Source organism: Trichosurus vulpecula, chromosome 3 (genome assembly GCF_011100635.1).
Source record: "Trichosurus vulpecula isolate mTriVul1 chromosome 3, mTriVul1.pri, whole genome shotgun sequence".
Classification (NCBI taxonomy): domain Eukaryota; kingdom Metazoa; phylum Chordata; class Mammalia; order Diprotodontia; family Phalangeridae; genus Trichosurus; species Trichosurus vulpecula.
Window position 1 is genome coordinate 387,155,875 of NC_050575.1, and position 19,102 is coordinate 387,174,976.

Genomic DNA, 19,102 nt, shown 5'->3' on the forward strand with positions numbered 1-19,102 from the left:
TTTAAGGTGTATGTTGGAAATCTTCTGGTCTCTTTTTTATGTAGGAAGTCCCGCCCACTATGCTGAGACTTTTAGCCTATCCTTCTATGCATTGTGCTGAAAGCAAACCCGATGGCCTGTTTGTCTGAGATCAGCCTCTAGTCTCCAAGGCCCAGGTGGAGAGATCTCGCTTCTGGGAGGCTCCACGTTACTCAGTTCCTGTCTCTTTAAATCCAAGTGGAGAGAAAGGGGGCTGAGAGCGCTTTGAATCTGGCTTTCTCCAGGGACAGGATTTTCATAACATTAGGAAGGCAGGGAGAAGACGGAATGGGGGTCTTATTTTCAGGACCGACAGAAAATGCCCCCCGCCCCTTTCCCTGGTAGAGCTTCCCACCCTCCTCCCGTCCTGAATCTCAGGCACGCCAGAGCACAGCCCGAGGCGCCGGAGCGCCTCCAAACCAGCGAGAGGAGCGGGGACTGTAGGCAGGCAGGCCACGCGTGAGCTTTGCAGCTGGGGCTAGGCGAGGCGGGGCGGGGCGGGGCGTAGGGGGGGCGGGAGAAGGAGGCAGCTCCCACACTCGCTGTCTTGTAGGGTGAGGGGCGTGAGTGTCCGTGTGTGCCCGTGTGTGTTTGTGTGCGCGCGCCCGTGTGCCAATGGGACTGCGTGTGCATGTGTGCGCCCTCGCGGGAGTGTGAGTGCGTGAGAGCGCGCGGCAGGCAGGCGGGCGGGCAGAGGGAGAGACACCCAGCCACCGACTGCTGCATTGCTGCTGAGCCACGACTCGCTCAGCCCCCAATATGCGGCCGCTGCTGCCGCTGCCACCACCGCCGCCGCCGCCGCCGCTGCTGCCGCTGAGGGGCCCGCGATCTGGTGGAGATCAGCAGCAGAGCGGCGGCTGCAGGTGGAGAGCAGCGCGGTGGGCTTGAGCCGGGTCGGGCTCTCTTCTCCCTCCCCTCCCCTTCTTCCCCTCCCCCTCCCCTCGCTCTCCGGCCCCCCCGCCCGCCTGTCCGCCAGCCGCGGGTCCGCGCCAGGGATTGGCACCGGCTTCTCCCCGACCCTTATTTATGATGCTTTTTTCCTTGGGTGCTCTGCCTGTGATGGTTTTTAGGCGGAGCCGTTTGCACCAAAAACTGTAGCAACTGCTCCCCCTTCTCTCCCCCTCCCCCCATCCCTTCCCTTCCCTTCCCCTTCCCTCCTCCCCTCCGATACTGGATCAACAGCAGAAGAGGGACTGGTCGGGATCCGCGCAGATAGACAATGAATAATCGCAAGAAATTGACTTGAATTCCCCCGAAGCCGGCGCCGCCGCAGCTGAAGACGGCTCTCTTTTTTCTTTTTTCTTCTATTTTCTTCTTTAAAGACAGAGGAACCACAAACAATTTGTTTCTTGTACCTTGTTCCTTTCCCCCCTTTTTCTTTTTCACCTTTTGGGGGATTTGCAAACCGAATTACATGCATGTCCAGTGGGGGTAGGTTTAATTTTGATGATGGAGGGTCCTACTGTGGAGGCTGGGAGGACGGCAAAGCGCACGGCCATGGGATCTGCACCGGCCCCAAGGGCCAAGGAGAATACACCGGCTCCTGGAGTCATGGCTTCGAGGTGCTGGGGGTCTACACCTGGCCCAGCGGCAACACGTACCAGGGCACCTGGGCGCAGGGCAAGCGTCATGGCATCGGCCTGGAGAGCAAGGGGAAGTGGCTGTACAAGGGAGAGTGGACTCACGGCTTTAAGGGGCGCTACGGGGTCCGGGAGTGTACCGGCAACGGGGCGAAGTACGAAGGCACCTGGAGCAATGGATTACAGGACGGCTATGGGACGGAGACCTACTCGGATGGAGGTGGGTGCTGCGCCAGCCCGGAGTGCTTGAGGAGTGGGAGGGAGGTGGGCGACTAGGGAGGCGGGAGTGTCGCTCTCTGCACAGCTGAGAGCCTCCTCCACGTCTCTTTCCTGTGATTCCTTTTATTTTACTGTGTTTTTCTGGGTTCTTGTTGCTAGTTGGGGTGCTGGGTGCCCGCTGCCTTGGCGGCGGTGCTGTAGAGGCCCAAAGACAGCCCAGGGAGGCTCCTGGCCCTCCCGCCACAGGTTGCTTGCTCCATATGTTCAATGGGGGTGCAGTGCAGTGGTGGTGCCTGGTGCCCCTCTCGGACTGTGTCCAGGAAGCCAAGGGGAGGGGGTGGTTTTCACCTCGTGGCTTAGAATTGGTCGGAGGGGAGAGATGCCGGTGTTCACTGCACCATCATAAACTAGAAGGCAAAGTGTGTGTCTGAGAGGAGGGTGGAGAGGGCCTTACAGGAGAACTACCCGGCCTGGGGTTTTGTCTTGTGCTCTCGCAAGTTAGGGGGCCTACTGGTGGGTCATGCTGTCAGCTGAGTGGCAGTGCTGGGGCCTCTGGTCCTTTCCCTTCCCCACCAGCCTCCTCATCCCTTTGGAATAGGCTCCCTGGTTTCAGGCCTGAGCTTAGCATCCCAATATCTGGGCTCAGGGATTGGATTCTTGGTTTCATGTGCTTCCAAGGGCCCTTCCCAGTTTGGCATCTAACCTGAAAAAATGCCACTGAGAAATTTAGAATGCTGTAGTGGAGGTGGTGGGGAGGGAGGGAAGGGTGCAACCTCAGAAAATAACCCAGGCCAATAAACTTCTAGGGGGTTGGACCTAGGCTAATACTGTCAGACCAGGCAGCCTGTGAGGCCCATCTGTTTCTTGGATGCTACTGGGGCTCTGATTGAAGTACTTGCATTAATTTGCACCAGGAGTTTAGGAAATCTTTTCTTGATCTTATTTCTAAGATGCTACCAGAGTCAGGATCAGTTCTAAGAGCTCCAAGTGGTGTGGATTCAAGGCTGTTAATGGCTGTTGGTGTCTGTGATACTGCGTACACTCCTTGCATGTCTCCGTGCCCCAACACTCTTCATATTCTCCATAAGTAACATCTGAGGCGTGTCGAGTGTTGATTGTTTGGGACAAAACAAATCTTGGAAGTGAGTTTCCCACCCCCGTCTTAGTTTTGAGCTAAGGTGAGATACAGGTAGTGGTTTGGTGGAAGCAGCATGTTTATTCTATAGGTGGGAGAAGAGCAAATGCAGTGATTTTATGTTTCTTTCCTGGAGGGATGGGGGTGGATCAGGGAAGCACATTTAGATTTTCCGCTTTGATCCCTTTTGTTTTGGCCACAGGAAAAAAAGCTTTCAACACCTGCCTGACAGTCACATATACAGAGGTGAGGTAGGGCTGGGAAGTGATGATTATTTTGGCTTATGCAACCAAAAGGAAGGGCTCATTATTAAACAAAGAGGAGGAGTCTGGTGCACTTAATTATATAATTCTCCCTCCTATCAAAACCCTGCCAAACCCTAATCACAGACCTTGCTTTTGGGGGTGAGTTTAAAAAAAACAAAGATGAGCCAAGCTGTGTCCCAATGGTGGGATTCTGAGGGCAGGGTCATGGATTGCAAAAGCTTCCCCCAGTTCCTGGGCTCTCTGTGTGTGTGTGTGTGTGTGGGTGATGGGGCTTCAGCAGCAGATGTATATGGACGGGGGAAGCAGGCAGCTTGCACTTCCCAGCTGGCATGTACCCTGTGCAGAGGGAGGAGCTGTAACCCACGGGGCACTAACTAGAGAGCCCTGGAGGGACCCTTCCCCCAAACAGCAAGCTTAGGAGTGCCACAGAGGCAAGAGGCCGGAAGTTCCCAATAGGCTTCGAGAAAAGCTAACCTCCTCCTTAACTCTTTGTGGGGCAGCTTTAGATGTGAGGTGAGGGAAAGAAGGATGGACTGGGTAAAGGTCCAGATCTCTTGTTTTAGTGAGAATCTCCAGAGTCTGTCATACATGATATAACCTCAGGAGTGAAGCATCATCTCCAGACAACCCACAAGTAGGGGAAGAGAGGGAGGGTTTTGTGGGTAGTTTCTGTCTATCCTTTTAGGAAAAGTAACCCCAGGTATAAAGGACTGGTCTATGTTTGGCACATGCTGGTCAGGAAGTTTGGGGTTCAAAGTGTTAACAAGAGAGACATTTCTTTCCTGCGGGATCTCATAGGATTTATTGCTCACACATTACCCAAAGCCCTACATAGCTGACCTGGATGTAGCTGAGCCTAGCTCAGGGAGTGGGTCGATGGTTTTCACTATAAATTCTAAGGCACGAAAGTATAAGAAAGAACCACAGAACTTGGAGTCAAGAAGACCTAGGTTTGAATCCCAGCTCTGCCACTTACTGGCTGTGTGGGCTTGGACAAATTATTCCCCCTTCTGGGCCTCAGTCTTCCTTCCTACAAAATGGAGAGATTAGACAAAATGATTGCTAAGGTTCTTTATAGCTCTCACAATCTATGAGCTGTGGCTCTTTTCAGTTCTACCCAATGATAGAAGAGGTAGTTGCTAGGGCACCTGCTCTGGGCAGCTTTTTTTTCCAATCTGGTTCTGTTGTGTGCATCTCATTGGACTCCCTTCCCTGGAATAATAACCTCCAGCCTGAGAATGTAATTAGCCCTCTCTCATTATGAAAGAGGTGTCTATTGAAAATTATCTGCCAGTCAGTAATGCCCCAGTGCTACCAACTCCATCTCTACGGGAGACTAGGAGAATCATGGGATCACAGTTAGCCAGAAAGGTAAACACTGTTTAAGGTAAATAGTGGTCCCTTGAACATTTCAGTAATCAGCTAGTGGGAGGCAATGGCTCAGGCAAGGCAGAGTTTGGGAAGCAGAGTCCCAGTGAATGAATGGTTTTGAAGCTAATCCTGCTTTTCCTTTCCTATTAGCTGGAACATCAGGAAAGCTGCAACTCCAGCCCTGCTCCGAGTGCTGACTTGGGGAAAAAGTATTTTTCATAAATAATGCACAAATGGCTCATATCCTCTGCATTTAGATGGGATGTGCATGGAATCCATTTAAAGTGGAGACTTTTTGACCAGACCTTTCTCCAGTCTCACTCTTTCCCAGGCAATGATACTCATTCTTTATTGATGTGAGATGAGGTTCACTTGTAGACCATCACCAGGACCTGCTAGAGGCCCTACAGAAATACAGGGGTTTTAGTACACACACAACTCGCATGAATCGCTGTAGAAATAGAAACAAGTCCATTATATCACTACCCATATGTGTGACCACCCAGGAAAACCCTCCTTTCCCCAAACTTGGTGATTGCTAAGGTCCCTTCTACCTCCAATAGCCTCGATTCTGTAATTCCTCTCCATATCTTCTTTTCGATAAACTCCTCTCTTCTCCTCTCCTCTCCTCCCTCCCCTTTCCTTTTCTCTCTTCTTTCCCTTTCCCCTCTTCTCGCCTTTTCTCTCCTCTCCTTTTCTCTCCCTCTCCTCTACTCCCTCTCTTCTTTCCCTTTCTCTCCTCCCCTCTCTTTTCCTTTTCTCTCCTATTTTTTCCTTTTCCTTTCTTCTTTTCTCACATTTTCTCTCCTCTCCTCTTCTCTCCCCCTCTTCTTCTCTCCTCTCCTCTCTCCCCTTTTTCTCCTCTCTTCTCTCCTCTCCTCTTCTCTCATCTCATCTTCCCCTCTCTTCTCTCTTCTTTTTTCTCTCTCCCTCTCTTCTCATGTTCTCTCCTGTCCTTCTTTCTTCTTTCCTTTTCTCTCCTCTCCCCTGTTCTCTTCTGTCTTCTTTCCCCTTCTTCTCCCTCTTTTCTCTCCTTTCTCCCCTCCTTCTCCCTCTCCTCTCTCCTCTTCTCTTCTTTCCTTTTCCTATTTTTCCTCTCTTCTTTTTTCTCTCTCCCTCTCCTCTCCTGTTCTCTCTCCTTTCCGTTTCTCTCCCCTTCTTTCCCTTTCTTTTCTTCTCTTCTCACCTTTTCTCTCCTCCATCTCTTCTCTCTTCTTTCCCTCTCCTCTTCTCCCCTTCTCTCCTTTTCTTTCCCTTTCCCTCTCTTCTTCTCTCCCTTTTCCTCTCCTCTTTTCTTCTCTCCTCTTTTGTCCTCTCCTCCCCCTCTTTTTCATTCCTCTTCTTTGTCCCTGTCTCTCCTCTCATACACATACTTTCACAGAAATACTGACTTTTCTCCACCCATTTGACCTCCATACCCTTCTCCCAAGGTAAATATTTCCTCTTCAGTGCATTGCACACAGGAATCTATCCCTCAGACCCAAAGTCACCCCCTACAAATAAACTCACCCACACCCTGAAAAATGAGTCATCTCACACACACACACTCCCTCTCCCCCTCCTCCTCCACACATACCCGCATACATCTCTCTCTAATACACACATTCTATACACAGGCCCAGATTACTCATCCCACACACATCACACACACCCACAGTCAAAATTCAGATACACTTCAGGCACATGTGCACATGGGTGTGTGTGTGTGGTGCGCATGTGCACTTATGCGGGCGCGCGCGCGCACACACACACACACACACCTGCCACCCAGAGATATTTTTCACCCTATTAGGTGAAACACAGACACAGGAGCTTCCATTCAGGCATTTAATCTTGTCCATTTCTGAAATATGCACATGAAGACATGTGGATCCTGTAAAACACTTTCCCCTAAAATATACCCCCTTTCCTTCAGAGCCATACATCGTCTTTCTCTCACCTGTTAAAGCTCACCCTTTAAAGCCAACTCAAGTGCCGTCACATCCAGTAAGATTTCCTTGGTCTCTCAAGTCAGTAATATCCTCTTCTCTCTCAAATATTCCATAGAATTTTGCTTGCACCTTTCATGTGGATTTACTGTAATATTTTGAATTATAGTTATTTCTGTCTTTCATATCACTCTGCTTGGCTGTACTCTCCATGAGGGATGAAGCCTAAGCTGGTAAGTGTCTAGCACAGAACTCTGAACACAGCAGGAATTGAATTCATGTTTGTTGAATAAATACAGACATAATGTCCTTGAGGAGCCTCAAGTTACTAATGAAATTATGTGATTTGACTTCATTTAAAATTAATGTTTGAACTGTTAATATATTCTAAAGAAATCGTGCCGTAGCTCCTTGGAAATAGAATAGCAAAAATATGAAACATTTGGGAAAATATTCATGCCGTGGTAGGTTGCATTTGTCAAAGCCTAGTGTCCAGAAGGAGAGAGGTGATAGGTAACTGGTCAGATCCGGTGTGTGTAGTGTTGTTTTTAGTTTGGGTGCCATGGTTTAAGAGAGACATTGATGGGCTGGGAGATGTCTAGAGAAGGGTGACAGGGAGGATGAGGGAACTGAAATCATGTTCTATGGGGGATCTGTTGAAGGAAATGGTGATGTTTCACCTACATCAAATAAGACTTAGGGAAGACATGATTGCTCTCTTCCAGTATTTGACAAAGTAGATTTTTATGCTTGGTCTCAAAGGGGAGAATTAGGACTCATGGGTGGAAGTTATTGGGAGGCAGATTTTGACTCAATATAAAGCGGAACATCTTAACAATTAGAGATGCCTCAAAATGAGCCCACCTTGTTAGACAATGATTCCTCTATCATTTGAGGTATTTGAGCAGAGGCTTTAGAGGGATGCTTTAGAGGGGATTCATTGTTTGGGTAGGGAGTGGGCCAGATACAATAATTGCTGCTGTTTCGTTGTTTTAGTCATGTCCAACTCTTCCCTTAGCCCATTTGGAATTTTCTTAGTAAAGATACTGGAATGGTTTGTTGTTTCCTTCTCCAATTCATTTTACAAATAAGGAAACTGAAGCAAACAGGGTCAGTGACTTGCCCAAGATCACATAGCTAGTAAATATCTGAGGCCAGAGTTGAACTCAGGAAGATAAATCTTCCTAACTTCAGGCCCAGCATTTTATTCACTTCACCACCTAGCTGCCCAGATACAACAATACAATACATTAAACATTAATTAAGCATCTATCATATGCCAGGCACTATGCTGGGGGTACAAATAAGAAAAAAAAGACAATCTCTGCCTTCAAAGAGCTTACAGTCCAATGGGGGAGGGGGAGGTAACATACAAAAGGAGAGGAGAAGAGAAAAGATGCAGATGAATTCTTAAGTCTTTTTCATATTTGGTCTGATTTATATATTTAAAAATCAAAATGTCCAGTTTCTGAAGGTACAAATCAAATAGTGTAGACACTGCTGATAAGAGCTCATTTTAGAAATGGAAAAGAAGGAAATGCCCACAATCAAGGATAAAGGTGAGTACTGGAAGATCACCTTTTAGCTGCTTTTAAAGAAAAGAAAGAAAAAAACAGAAAAAAGGCAGATAAAAGTGAAAGGAAAAGAAACCAAGAGTATCTACCTTTCATTTGCCAATTATAGCAGTGTTTTTTAAAAACACACTTCACCCCAACTCAACTCTAGAGCGGTTTGCCAGCCTTTACATTAGGAAGCCTTAGGCAGCCAGGTGAAAAATACAAAGAATCAGTATCCCCTTAAAAGAGCTTATCCGTTCACGGAGTGACTAACTCTGATGTTAACAATTAACTTAGCTAACTCTGGGAAAAGCACAGCTCAATCTTTACCTTCTCTAGGGAGACCAAGCTAGAGAGGTGAAAGGTTTTTTTGGGGAGGGGGAGGGAACCTGGAAACATTTAGGAATGACAGCAAAAAAATATTATTTTCCTACCCCTGGGAACCGTTTGGTTTCTCAGCTAAAAAATATATGTTCTTTTGTCAATTTCTCTACTCCCTTTGCCTCTGTGGAATCTGTCAGCCCAAGTGACAAGAAAGATTGAGAAAGGAACATATTTCATTTTCCATATTACACCTGTAAATAACATAAACATGTCACAATAATTTGATGAGTAAATAAAATTCCATATGATGGCAGATATAAGGATCATGAGGACAGGAGCTTTTTCTTTTTTGCTTTTGTATCCTCTGTGGCTTGGAACAGTACCTTAACACAACAGATAATCAGATGCTTCAGTTCAGTTGAATGAAAGGCAGTGGGTGGTGTGCTTTAAGTGAACTAGCTACATGACACAGTAGAGAGAACTCTGGAGCTGGAGTCAGGACACGGGATCAAATCCCAGCTCTGCCGCTCACTACCCATGTGACTTTAGACAAATCATTTCCCTTCCCTGGATGTCATTTTTTCTCTGCAAAACAAGTGGATTAGACTAGTCAATTTCTAAGATCCCTTCCAGCTTTAAATTCCATGAACAAATAAGTGGTGCAATGGATGGAGTACTGGGTCTGGAGTCAGGAAGACTCCTGCCTCAGACACTTACTAGTTGTGTGTCCCTGGGAAAGTAACTTAACTGCTGTCTGCCTCAGTTTTCTCATCTGTGAAATGGGATAATAATAGTATCAACCACCTTAAAGTGCTATATAAATCCTAGACCTTGTGTCCCTAAACAAGCAAAGTGGACTTAGATTTGCAAAGAGGACTGTAAAAATAAATATCACATGTACTTCATTTCCCCCAATCATTTCCATTCCTCACAAATATCTCCAAATTGATATTTCCAGGGGTTAAGAATTTTCAGAGCTAAATCCCTAAGGCTAACTCTTCATTGCTAAGATTCTGACAGCAACATATTGAGGTTGCTTAGTCTCTTCAGGACCTTGGAGAGTGTTCACCAGCTTTTCCCAGGTTTTCTATGCCCTGTGGTTACTTCTTTTCATTGACCTAGTGGCCGAAATACTCAGATCTCTTAGGGTCATCTCTTAAAGCTAAACAAGAAATTACAGGGTAAATGGCTTAGAAGTCTGGAGCTAATGAGACTTTATTATAGGAAAATTATTACTTATTCCATTTTATTCATCACTATTGGGTCTAGCATTGCATTGGGACAATGGAAAGGATCACATTGTTAGGGAAAGAGTGTTTTAGCAGTGGGTCCAAGTAATCTTATCAAGATTCATGAAGCCTTCTTTGAAGTTTGAGATGAATCTCTTCCTTTGGGTATGTGTGTTCGTTTACCATTGGACTTACAGTAGGATTTGAGTGTGTAACTGAAAGTCAGCATTGGATTTTGTCCATAGCAGCCAACAGGATGGAGTATTCACCATAGTCTTTCCAAACCAGAATTAATTGATTAATTGTTACTATAAATAATATTAAGAAATGTTAACCCTGTGTGCCATTCTGTCCTATAGCTTACTTTCCTCATGAGGACTCTGTTACTTAAATTGAGATTTAGAGGAAAGGAAAAGAATAATTTCCTTAATCTTTCCCTAATCAGATTAGCAGAACCTGCAAAACAGAATTCTTTTAAAGAATCATGTTGTGGTTTCCTGATCATGGATTCTGTTTAGTTGCTAACCGTTGGCTCTTCCTCTTAAGTGATTCTTTGTTGAGTTTTTGCATGAGCGAGACATATTTTTCTGAATAATGTTGATAATATAATGAGAATGACACAACTAATATTTGGGAAGTGTTTTTGTAAACATGTTTTTGCTGCTTCTTTGTAAGCTCAGCACTTAGGACAGCGCCTGGCACATAGTAAGCACTTACTAAATACTTGTCGATTGATCGATGGTATCCAATTTGGTCTTCAGAATAACTTTGCAAAATAGTTTAAGTAGTATGCTCCTCATTTTACAGATGAGGAAATGGAGGCCCCCAGAGGTGAAGTGATTCATTTATAGTCACGTGACTGGTAAATGAAGGAGCTGGCACTTGAACCCAGGACTTAGTCTCTGAATTTGCTGCCCTTTGCACTATAACCCTCTGCCTCTTAAAACTAATATCCAAGATGGTGTTTGGAGGCATTTTCTGTGGATGCAGTTATCTATCCCCCCCTGATTCCTTAGCTATGCTTTTGATTAAGAATATGAAGTAGAAAAAAAGAGAGTAGAATGATGAAAGGAGAAAATTAGGTGGTTACTAACTACTTAACTGTAGGGTTCTCCCTAGGATTGGAATTTCAAAACTGAAGTTTGTTCACATGCCTTGTTTGGAAAATGACTTGTATGCCACAAAATACTCATACTGAGTCCCTTCAAAGGACAGCAAATAACAAATGGATGAGATATCCCATTCAGGTTCCTTCTAGGTCTATTTTCTTGCTGTCAGCTTGTCTTTTTTACCTCGATGCGTTTTTACCTTGATGAGTGATGACTTATCACTTGTTTAACAAACATATGACAAGTGATCCACTCTGGTCTAGGTGCTCTGGGGGAGACATATATACACAGAAACCAAAAGACATGGCTCCTGCCTTTACAGAGTTTACAGTCTCATAGGGGAGAGTGGATCTGCATACCTTGATCACACCAGATGTTAATAGAGAAGGGAAGGGAAGGGAACAAGTGCCTATAATGTGCCAGGCACTGTGCTAAGAACTTTACATACTCTCATTTGATCCTAACAACAATCTTGGGATGTAGATATTCTTATGATCTCCATTTTACACTTGAGGAAACTGAAGTAGACAGAGTTCACCTAGTTTCACATAGCTAGTAAATACCTGAGGCTGAATTTGAACTTAGTGTCTGAGGCTAAATGTGAACTTCCTGACTCCAGGTCAGAGGAAGGAGAGGTCACTATAGGCTGGGGTGGATCAAAGAAGGCTCCTTGGAAGGTAGACCTTAAGCTAGACCTCAAAGAATGGACAAGGACTTGGCTGGGTAGAAGGAGAGAGAGAGAGGCAGGGATAATAGCTTGAGCGAAGATGCAGATTTGGATATACCAGGCATACTGAGGGGATAAGTGAGCGGCAGAGTCTGGGTAGAGTGGAGGGTCTGGGTAGGGGGAGGAGTGGGAGGCAAAGCTGAAGATGAAGTCAGAGGCCAAGCAGTGCCTCTCCCTCACTTCTCTGATGTCTTTCCTCTAACAACCTCTCGTGGGAGAGTGCTCATTTCCCAAGAGGCTCAAGTGCCCTCTAAAGAAGAAAAACTACCCAGGAAGCTCTCTGGTGTTTGATAATAATTACTTCTTGCTCATTAGGCTCTAGTCAGTAGCTACTTTAATGGGCTAGAGTTAGGGATCTTTTTACAGGCAGAGAGAAGCACATCTTTGGGCTAAAAGGAAGTTAGGACTGGTACCATCCATTTTTTTTTTCTTTTTGAGAGGGAGGGAAGTAGAGCCAGAACAGTACTGGGGAATGCAGAAATGGGGCGGGGCAGAGGATTCTCCATCTTTGCTCATGACCCTGCCAACATCTAATTCACTGCTTGCAAATAGTGGAAATAGATCACCTTGTGGGTTCTTCTCTTTGTGGATTAACCACAGCAAAGTTAAAATCCAGGCTGTATTTCCCCTCCTTAATCATTGTGACCAGTGTGCATGTGTGTTGGGGGGGGGGGGGTAATGTGTGTGTTTGTGTGTTTATGTGTGTGTTTTCAGGAAATGCAAATTAATTTAAATATACATTTAAAAAAACACATGTAGGAAGTAAATCTACTGGAAAAAAGCCTCTTCAGATGCCTTCCAAATCTTAGCATGAATAGTTTTTTAATCAGAATAGAATGGTTACAACTGGTAAAATGTCTTAGAGAATGACAGAACTGGAATAGACTTTGCAACCTAGAATAGCAGAGTTGGAAAGTCCCTTAGAATATAGAATGTTAGGGCTGGAGGAGACCTTAGAACATAGAATGTCAGAGCTGGAAGGGACCTTAGAATGTCTGACCTGGGAGGGATCTTAGAACATAGAATGTCTGACCTGGGAGGAACCTTAGAACTTAGAATGTCTGAGCAGGGAGGGACCTTAGAACATAAAATGTCAGAGCTGGAAGGGACCTTAGAACATAGAATGCCTGACCTGGGAGGGACATTAGAACATAGAATGTTAGGGTTGGAAGGAACCCTTAGAACATAGAATGTCAGAGCTGAAAGGGACCTTAGAACATAGAATGTCTGAGCAGGGAGGGACTTAGAACATAAAATGTCAGAGCTGGAAGGCACTTGAGAACAAGGATTGTCAGAGCTAGAAGAGATCTTTGAACATAGAATTTCTGAGCTGGAAGGGACTTTGGGACAGAGAATGTCAGAGTTAGGGAACAGGGAATATCTGAGCTGGGAAGGACCTCAGAGACCACCTAGTTCAATCCCATCATTCGACAGAAGAGGAAATTGAGACCCAGAATAGAAAAGTGGCTTACTTAGGTCACACAGAAAATAGTAACAGAGTTAGGCCTTGAACCTGGGTCTCCTGACTCTTGGTCTGGTGTTCTTTCCTCCCGACCATGACTACATCTGCTATTTAGGTTATCCATGGCTGTGGTCCCCTGGAGTGATGTGAACAAACATCTGAGTTTGTGTGTTATTTTGTGGCTTGACTGTTGCAGGATACCCTTGGGAGTAAATCCATTAGTTACCCACTAGAGAATGGAGCATATTTATAGCAGAGGTCAGTGTTCTGGGATGGTCTGAACAGTCTGTAGTGAGCCAGCCAGAAGTACCTGCTGAGTGCTCACAGGTGCAGAGCATTGGCTGGAGTCTGAGTAAAGAACAGAAGGTACTTACGGTCCAAAACACTGACTGGCCATGTGCGTTAGCACTGAGGCCTAGGCTGGGGCTCAGGAGACCTCAGCACTATTTCTGGTGCCATCATAGTCTCCAAGTGTCTTTGCACCTGTTCTGTGGACCCTCTCAGCTTCAGTTTCCTCATCTGTGAAAGGGGTTGAACAATGGAGCTTTCCAGGGCAAGGCCTGGAGGGTTAATGAGATCATCTGTCCTCAAAGTAAGTTAGGAAAAACGTTGTTAGCATTTCCTCTTAGCAGACATGATGCACTATGGAAGTTCCAAGGAGAATACATTTCTGTCTAAACTTGTGGCACTTGAGAATTTTGGAGATGCTCTGGTTTTGAGAGAAGCTATGGCGGGGTAGAAAGTATGTACCCGGAGCCGGGAGTCCTGCATTGAAATTCTGGTTCCAACTGTGTGGACAGGAGTGGGCAAGCCATTTTATGTCGCTGGGCCTTATTTTCCCCATTAGTAAAATGGGGGTGGGGCAGCTAGGTGGCAGAGCAGATAGGGCTTGAAGTCAGAAGACCTGAGTTCAAATCCAGCCTCAGATACTTCCTAGCTGTGTGACCCTAGGCAAGTCACTTAACCCTGTTTGTCTCAGTTTCCTCATCTGTTAGATGAGCTGGAGAAGGGAATGAATGGCAAACCACTTATGTATCTCTGTCAAGAAACCCCAAATGGGGTCAGAAGAGTTGGACATGACTGAACAACATCACCAAAAATAGGGATAGTAATATTCTCACCACCTGTCAAGGTTGTGAAGAAAGTGCTTTGAAATCCTTAAAGGGAACAGCCTGGCCCAGTGGATAGGAAGCTGACCTCAGAGTCAGGAAGACCTAACTAACTTCGTTTTTTTTGTTTGTTTTTTTTTGTTTTTTGAAGGGGGGAGGCAGGGCAATTGGGGTTAAGTGAGACCTAACTAATTTTGACACCTACTGGCTTGATGACCTTGGTCGAGTCATTTAACAGGCAACTCTGAAAACTATAGACTGCAAGGCAGGTGCTAATTTCCACTGGTCGAGGGAATTTTTCATCCTGAGCATTCTGGATGAAATAACATGTCCAAAGGGAAAAACACCTACATAAATGTAAGTTAGTTCATTTCAGCTTTGTGGGTATACCCTCTACTATTGCATATTGCAGCCTTAGTCTCTTAGCACAGTGTCTGGCACAGAGAGAGGGCTTAATAATTGCTTGTTGAAAGGTAGCTAGGTGGTGCAGTGGATAGAGTACTGGCCCTGGAGTCAGGAGGACCTGAGTTTGTATCTGGCCTCAGACACAACACTTAGTAGCTGTGTGACCTTGGGCAAGTCACTTAATCCTGATTGCCTCCTGCCCCACCCCCCAAAAGCATTTAAAAAAATTTGCTTGTTGACTTGGCTAGCGTATTCAGAGGCAGGGACCCAAATTTTAGTTTCAGCTCTGTCACTAACTAGCAATAAAAAATTGGTCAGATCCCTTAATGTCTTTGAGTTTCTCTAGCTGTAAGATAAAGAGGATTTGGCAGTTGCTCTCTGAGGTTCCTTATAGCCCCAAACACTTTATGATCCTGAGCTTTCCTGACCCATTTATTCTTTAGTAAATTCTCTTTTTGAGTTGCCATGGGTAGGAAAAGAAATCATCACTTCACATCCTGATAACAAACCTTTCCAATCCTAGCATCATCACATCGTAGATGTAAAAGCTGGAGAATACTTTCAGGATCATTTAGTCCAGACTTTTCATTTTGCTTTTGAGGGAACAGAGGCCTAGGGAGATAGATTTGCTTGCTTGTTGTCTCCTCCATTAGATTGTAAGCTCCTTCAGGGTAGTGGTTGTCCTTTGCCTCTTTTTGTATCTCTAGAAGTTAGTGCAGAGCTTGGCACATAATAGGCACTAAATAAATGTTTATTTATTTATTGATTGATTATTTGAAATTGACTATCCCATGGTCATATCAATGGGTAAGAGATTCAAACATGGGATTCTAACCTATGTCTTCTGATTCTAGTCCTAAGGCTCCTTTCACCTCACCACATCATTAGACCAGTCTTGAGGGGACAGACCTTTCCACCTTGATAAGACCTGGGCCCTAAGAGACCTTTTAAGACTTCCTAGGGTCACCTCTTTATCATAATGAGGTCCCCTCCCCCTCCTTCTTTCTCCTCTCCTTTCCTCTTTTCCTTTGATATTTGGCTTTACCGCGCCCCCAAGATGACTTTGCTTCCTTTTTGAGGAAAAAAGGTTTCTACCTGAGCCTCTAACATCCACTCATTCACTCACTCATCTGGTCAGGGCCAAGAATTTGGGGAGATGTACATAGCTATTTATTTTTCAAGGTCTATGTCTTTTGGTTTTCATTCTTATGAAGCTGACTGGGTTGACCCAATCATATGGTGTCATCTGGGTTAGGGGACAAGAGGAAATTTAAATCCAAGTGGGAACCAAGGAAGAAATAGTTCTAATGAGTGATTCAAAAAGCATTTATTAAGTGCCTATTATAGGCAATTCACTATGCTAGGTGCTAAGGTTGTAGAGACAAAACTGAACCAGTCCTTTGCTGAGAGAGGAGGGGTATAAACAGTTATATAGATAATTATATGTAAAATATATACAGAATAAATTTGAAGTCATTTGAAGATAGGAGAAAAAGCACTAGTGACATGGAGATTGGGTAGACACAGATTCATAGAGACAGTGGTTTTACTTTCCTAGACATATGTCATTGTCAGATCTCAGAGGCATTGACAGACTTTCATTCATTAGGCAAAGTGGACAGAGCACTGGACCTGGAGTCAAGAATACATGAGTTCAAAACTTGCCTTAGACACTTACTAGAAGTGTGACCCTGGACAAGCCACTTAACCTCTGTTTCCTCATCTGTAAAATGGACATACTAATAACACCTACCTCTCAGAGTTGTTGTGAGGATCAAATGAGGTAATATTTGTGAAGTTCTTTGCAAACCTTAAAGTCCTATATAAATGCTAGCTATTATCTATTAATATCAGGGTGTCTATTATGGGAGCATTCTAGAGCAGAGTTTCTCAAATCAAGGTTTAAGAATTAAAAGAGGGTTAAGAACACTGGAATAGCAAAGTTCTGAATAGCTATGAGTTATATAGCTTTCCTTCCTTCTCTCCCATTCCTCCAGTTTCCTTCCTTTCCTTTCTTTCTCCTTCTTTCTTGGCCACTCCTACAGATTCCCTCCCTTCTTTTCTCTCCTTCCTCTCTTCCCCTCTTTCCAAGAATCATAGAATCATGGAATTGAAGGAGTCTTTGAAAGCCATCTCATCCAATCTATACTTGGATAAGAATACCCTTCTCTTCCTTTCTCCCTTTACCTGTTTCATCCTTCCTTACTAGTCCTTAAGATCAACATTGAACAAGTATATTCAAAACCAATATTTATTGAACCCCTACTTCATACTACACACACACATTGGATAATTCAGATGGATGGTGTGCTGATGATGGTGATGGTGTCAAGAGAAAGACCTGAGATACAGAGCTTCAAACAGTAGTTTGAAGGAAGTAGGGTTGCTTGCAAAATAAAATGTTAATAAAGTTTTTATCACTAAAACTGCTCTAAGATTTTGGAGACATAGAGTTATTTCTTTTAGGGGGCATGGGGTGCAAGGGAGGAGGGGAGAGACCAGGGAGGTGGAAGCAGGTAGAGGAGTAATCTAGGGAACTCCCTGGGGCAAGAGTCATAATAGAAGAAAGATCAATGTACTAGACCCCAAGTAAACTTCAAATTTACTTAAGACTGCTAATCCATGAATTTCTGCTCAAGGGCTTGGAAGGGACAGACAGTTGATTGCCTTTATTGGGAATCCCATTATATCATTCTGATCCTAGTTTTGTTTCCAGGATATAACAAAGTTTATATGGGTTTCTTTCCTTTCAAATACTACCACTCAAGGGAAGATTGGCACTTGCTTGCTGGGCTGGGTCTTTGTTGAAAATGTGGACTGGTTGTCAGAGGGCACAAGAACTGTGAGGTGGGCCCCATGGTTGTTCTCCTTGGGGAAGGAGGGCTGGACTCCTTAGCCATTGGCCTTGACTGCCCTTCCCTCCTAGGCTGGGGCCAGGTGGAATCCCCACTGTGAAGATGCAGCTTTCCTTTCTTGCTGTATCATCTGTAATGAGCTTGTTATGCCTTGGCTCTTACCATCTGCCTTAGAAAGGAGCAAGTCTGGGAAGTCAGGAGGCCCCTGATTGACCTGCCTGAGTGACCTTGGGATTGTCTTAGGCTGCCATGCTAGGTAGTGGAGGTGGCAAGCATCAGTATGGTGTCATGGAAATACCATTGAAACAAAAGTCAGGAGAGGTGGATTGTAATCTCAGTTCCACTCTTGACTAGCAAGCTTATTGTCCTGTAGCAAGGGGTTTAGAAGCCTGGCACTTCCTGGGCCAATGGGCAGGCAGACTGCCCCGGAAAGAGCCAAAGAGGCTGATCCTCATGCTAGAATGGACCTTCCCTATGAACTTGGAGAAAGTTTGGCAAAGGCTTCTGAGGTTCTCACAGGAAAGCCTGAGGCTCAGAGACTGTTAGTGGGTAGACCTCTCACCTCTTAGATGTGTTTATGCCACGCTAAGATAACACCAGACTTAACCTCAGAGATTCACCAGGAGCCAGTGAAATTCCTAAGGGATCTCTTGCTTACTTCCCATCCTCCTTTCTATCTGAAAAAACCACACCAGTTTTTAATTTTCTGAGATACAGTAGTAGGTCATCTTTGCTCAAGGTTCCTATACTACAGCCTGGAAAGAGGTTTCTCATGTTGGCAGACAGGGAGGGGTCCCAAGATTTGGGGGTCAGTGTTCCTGTTAGACATTCAATCCCTAACAATCAGAGTTACTGGTCCCTTCCTTTAACCAGGGGCAGATGATTTGTCTGCAAATCTCTGACCTTCTGTCTATCATTAATATCTCTGTACCCAAGGCTACCCACACCCATAAGGCAATGTGAATCAGAGCAAGTAGGATCAGAGTCCTACCCTCTACTTGAGACTCTCTCAGCCTCCTGGCCTCTGACCCTGTAGAACTTAAGGTTGTCCCTTTATAGTCTTGCCTGACCTTCTCAGACTTCAGTCTTCTGTCCCTCTCTTGTTAAGCCTCTCTCATTAGCTGGTCTCCCAGACTGTGAACTGTACTACTCAACTTGTCTTGTAGATATCTAATACCATGGAGAATTTGAACTCTGTTGGGTAGTCCCTAGAAAGAAGTAAGTTGGAATAGGTTTTCTGAGTTCCTTTTGTTATTCTATGATATCTATTTCATGTTCGTGTGTCTTTCACAACTTTGTTTATCTGCTGTCACCTTCTCTCCTATCCGAATCCTCTGAGTGGATATACTTTGGAGGGTTAAATGTGGTGGTTAGGTAGAGTGGCCTCCATACCCATTGCAGGGTCTCTGTGGTAACAAAGCAGGCTTTTCAGTGAGTTATAGTTGCAGAGCGTGCTGACTGTGTTGTGATTTGGCACAGGCTTGGGTAAAGGTACAGTCTGCAGACCTGCCTGATTATGGTTATTAGAGTTCCGTGGTAATGAATGTGCTGCCACATATACAGAGAAGGTGGCAAGGATCTTGCCTGAATTAATAGCAGGCTATTTCCCTAATTTTGTAAAGTATAATTAATCCCATTAAGTTTTCAACAGAGGCCAGTTGGGCCATTTGGCCCTAATAGGAAATCTTACTGAGTCTTTCATGTCTATAATCTGGATCTTTTTAATGATTGTTATCAGATAGGGCTAGGAAATGCCAATCAGATCCTGGTTCAGAGAACTCCTTGAAGGGGAGGACAGACTTGGATTTG

At 44.9% G+C, this 19,102-nt stretch overlaps 1 protein-coding gene across 1 annotated transcript in view; it reads left to right on the forward strand.

Moving 5' to 3' along the window:
- The first annotated feature begins 1,436 nt into the window (after positions 1 to 1,436).
- Positions 1,437 to 19,102, forward strand: part of JPH3 (junctophilin 3) — a 187,262-nt gene continuing 169,596 nt past the window's right edge. The window contains exon 1 of the mRNA XM_036751601.1: positions 1,437 to 1,818. Coding sequence (XP_036607496.1) covers positions 1,437 to 1,818 — 382 coding nt within the window. The remainder of the gene's footprint in view (positions 1,819 to 19,102) is intronic.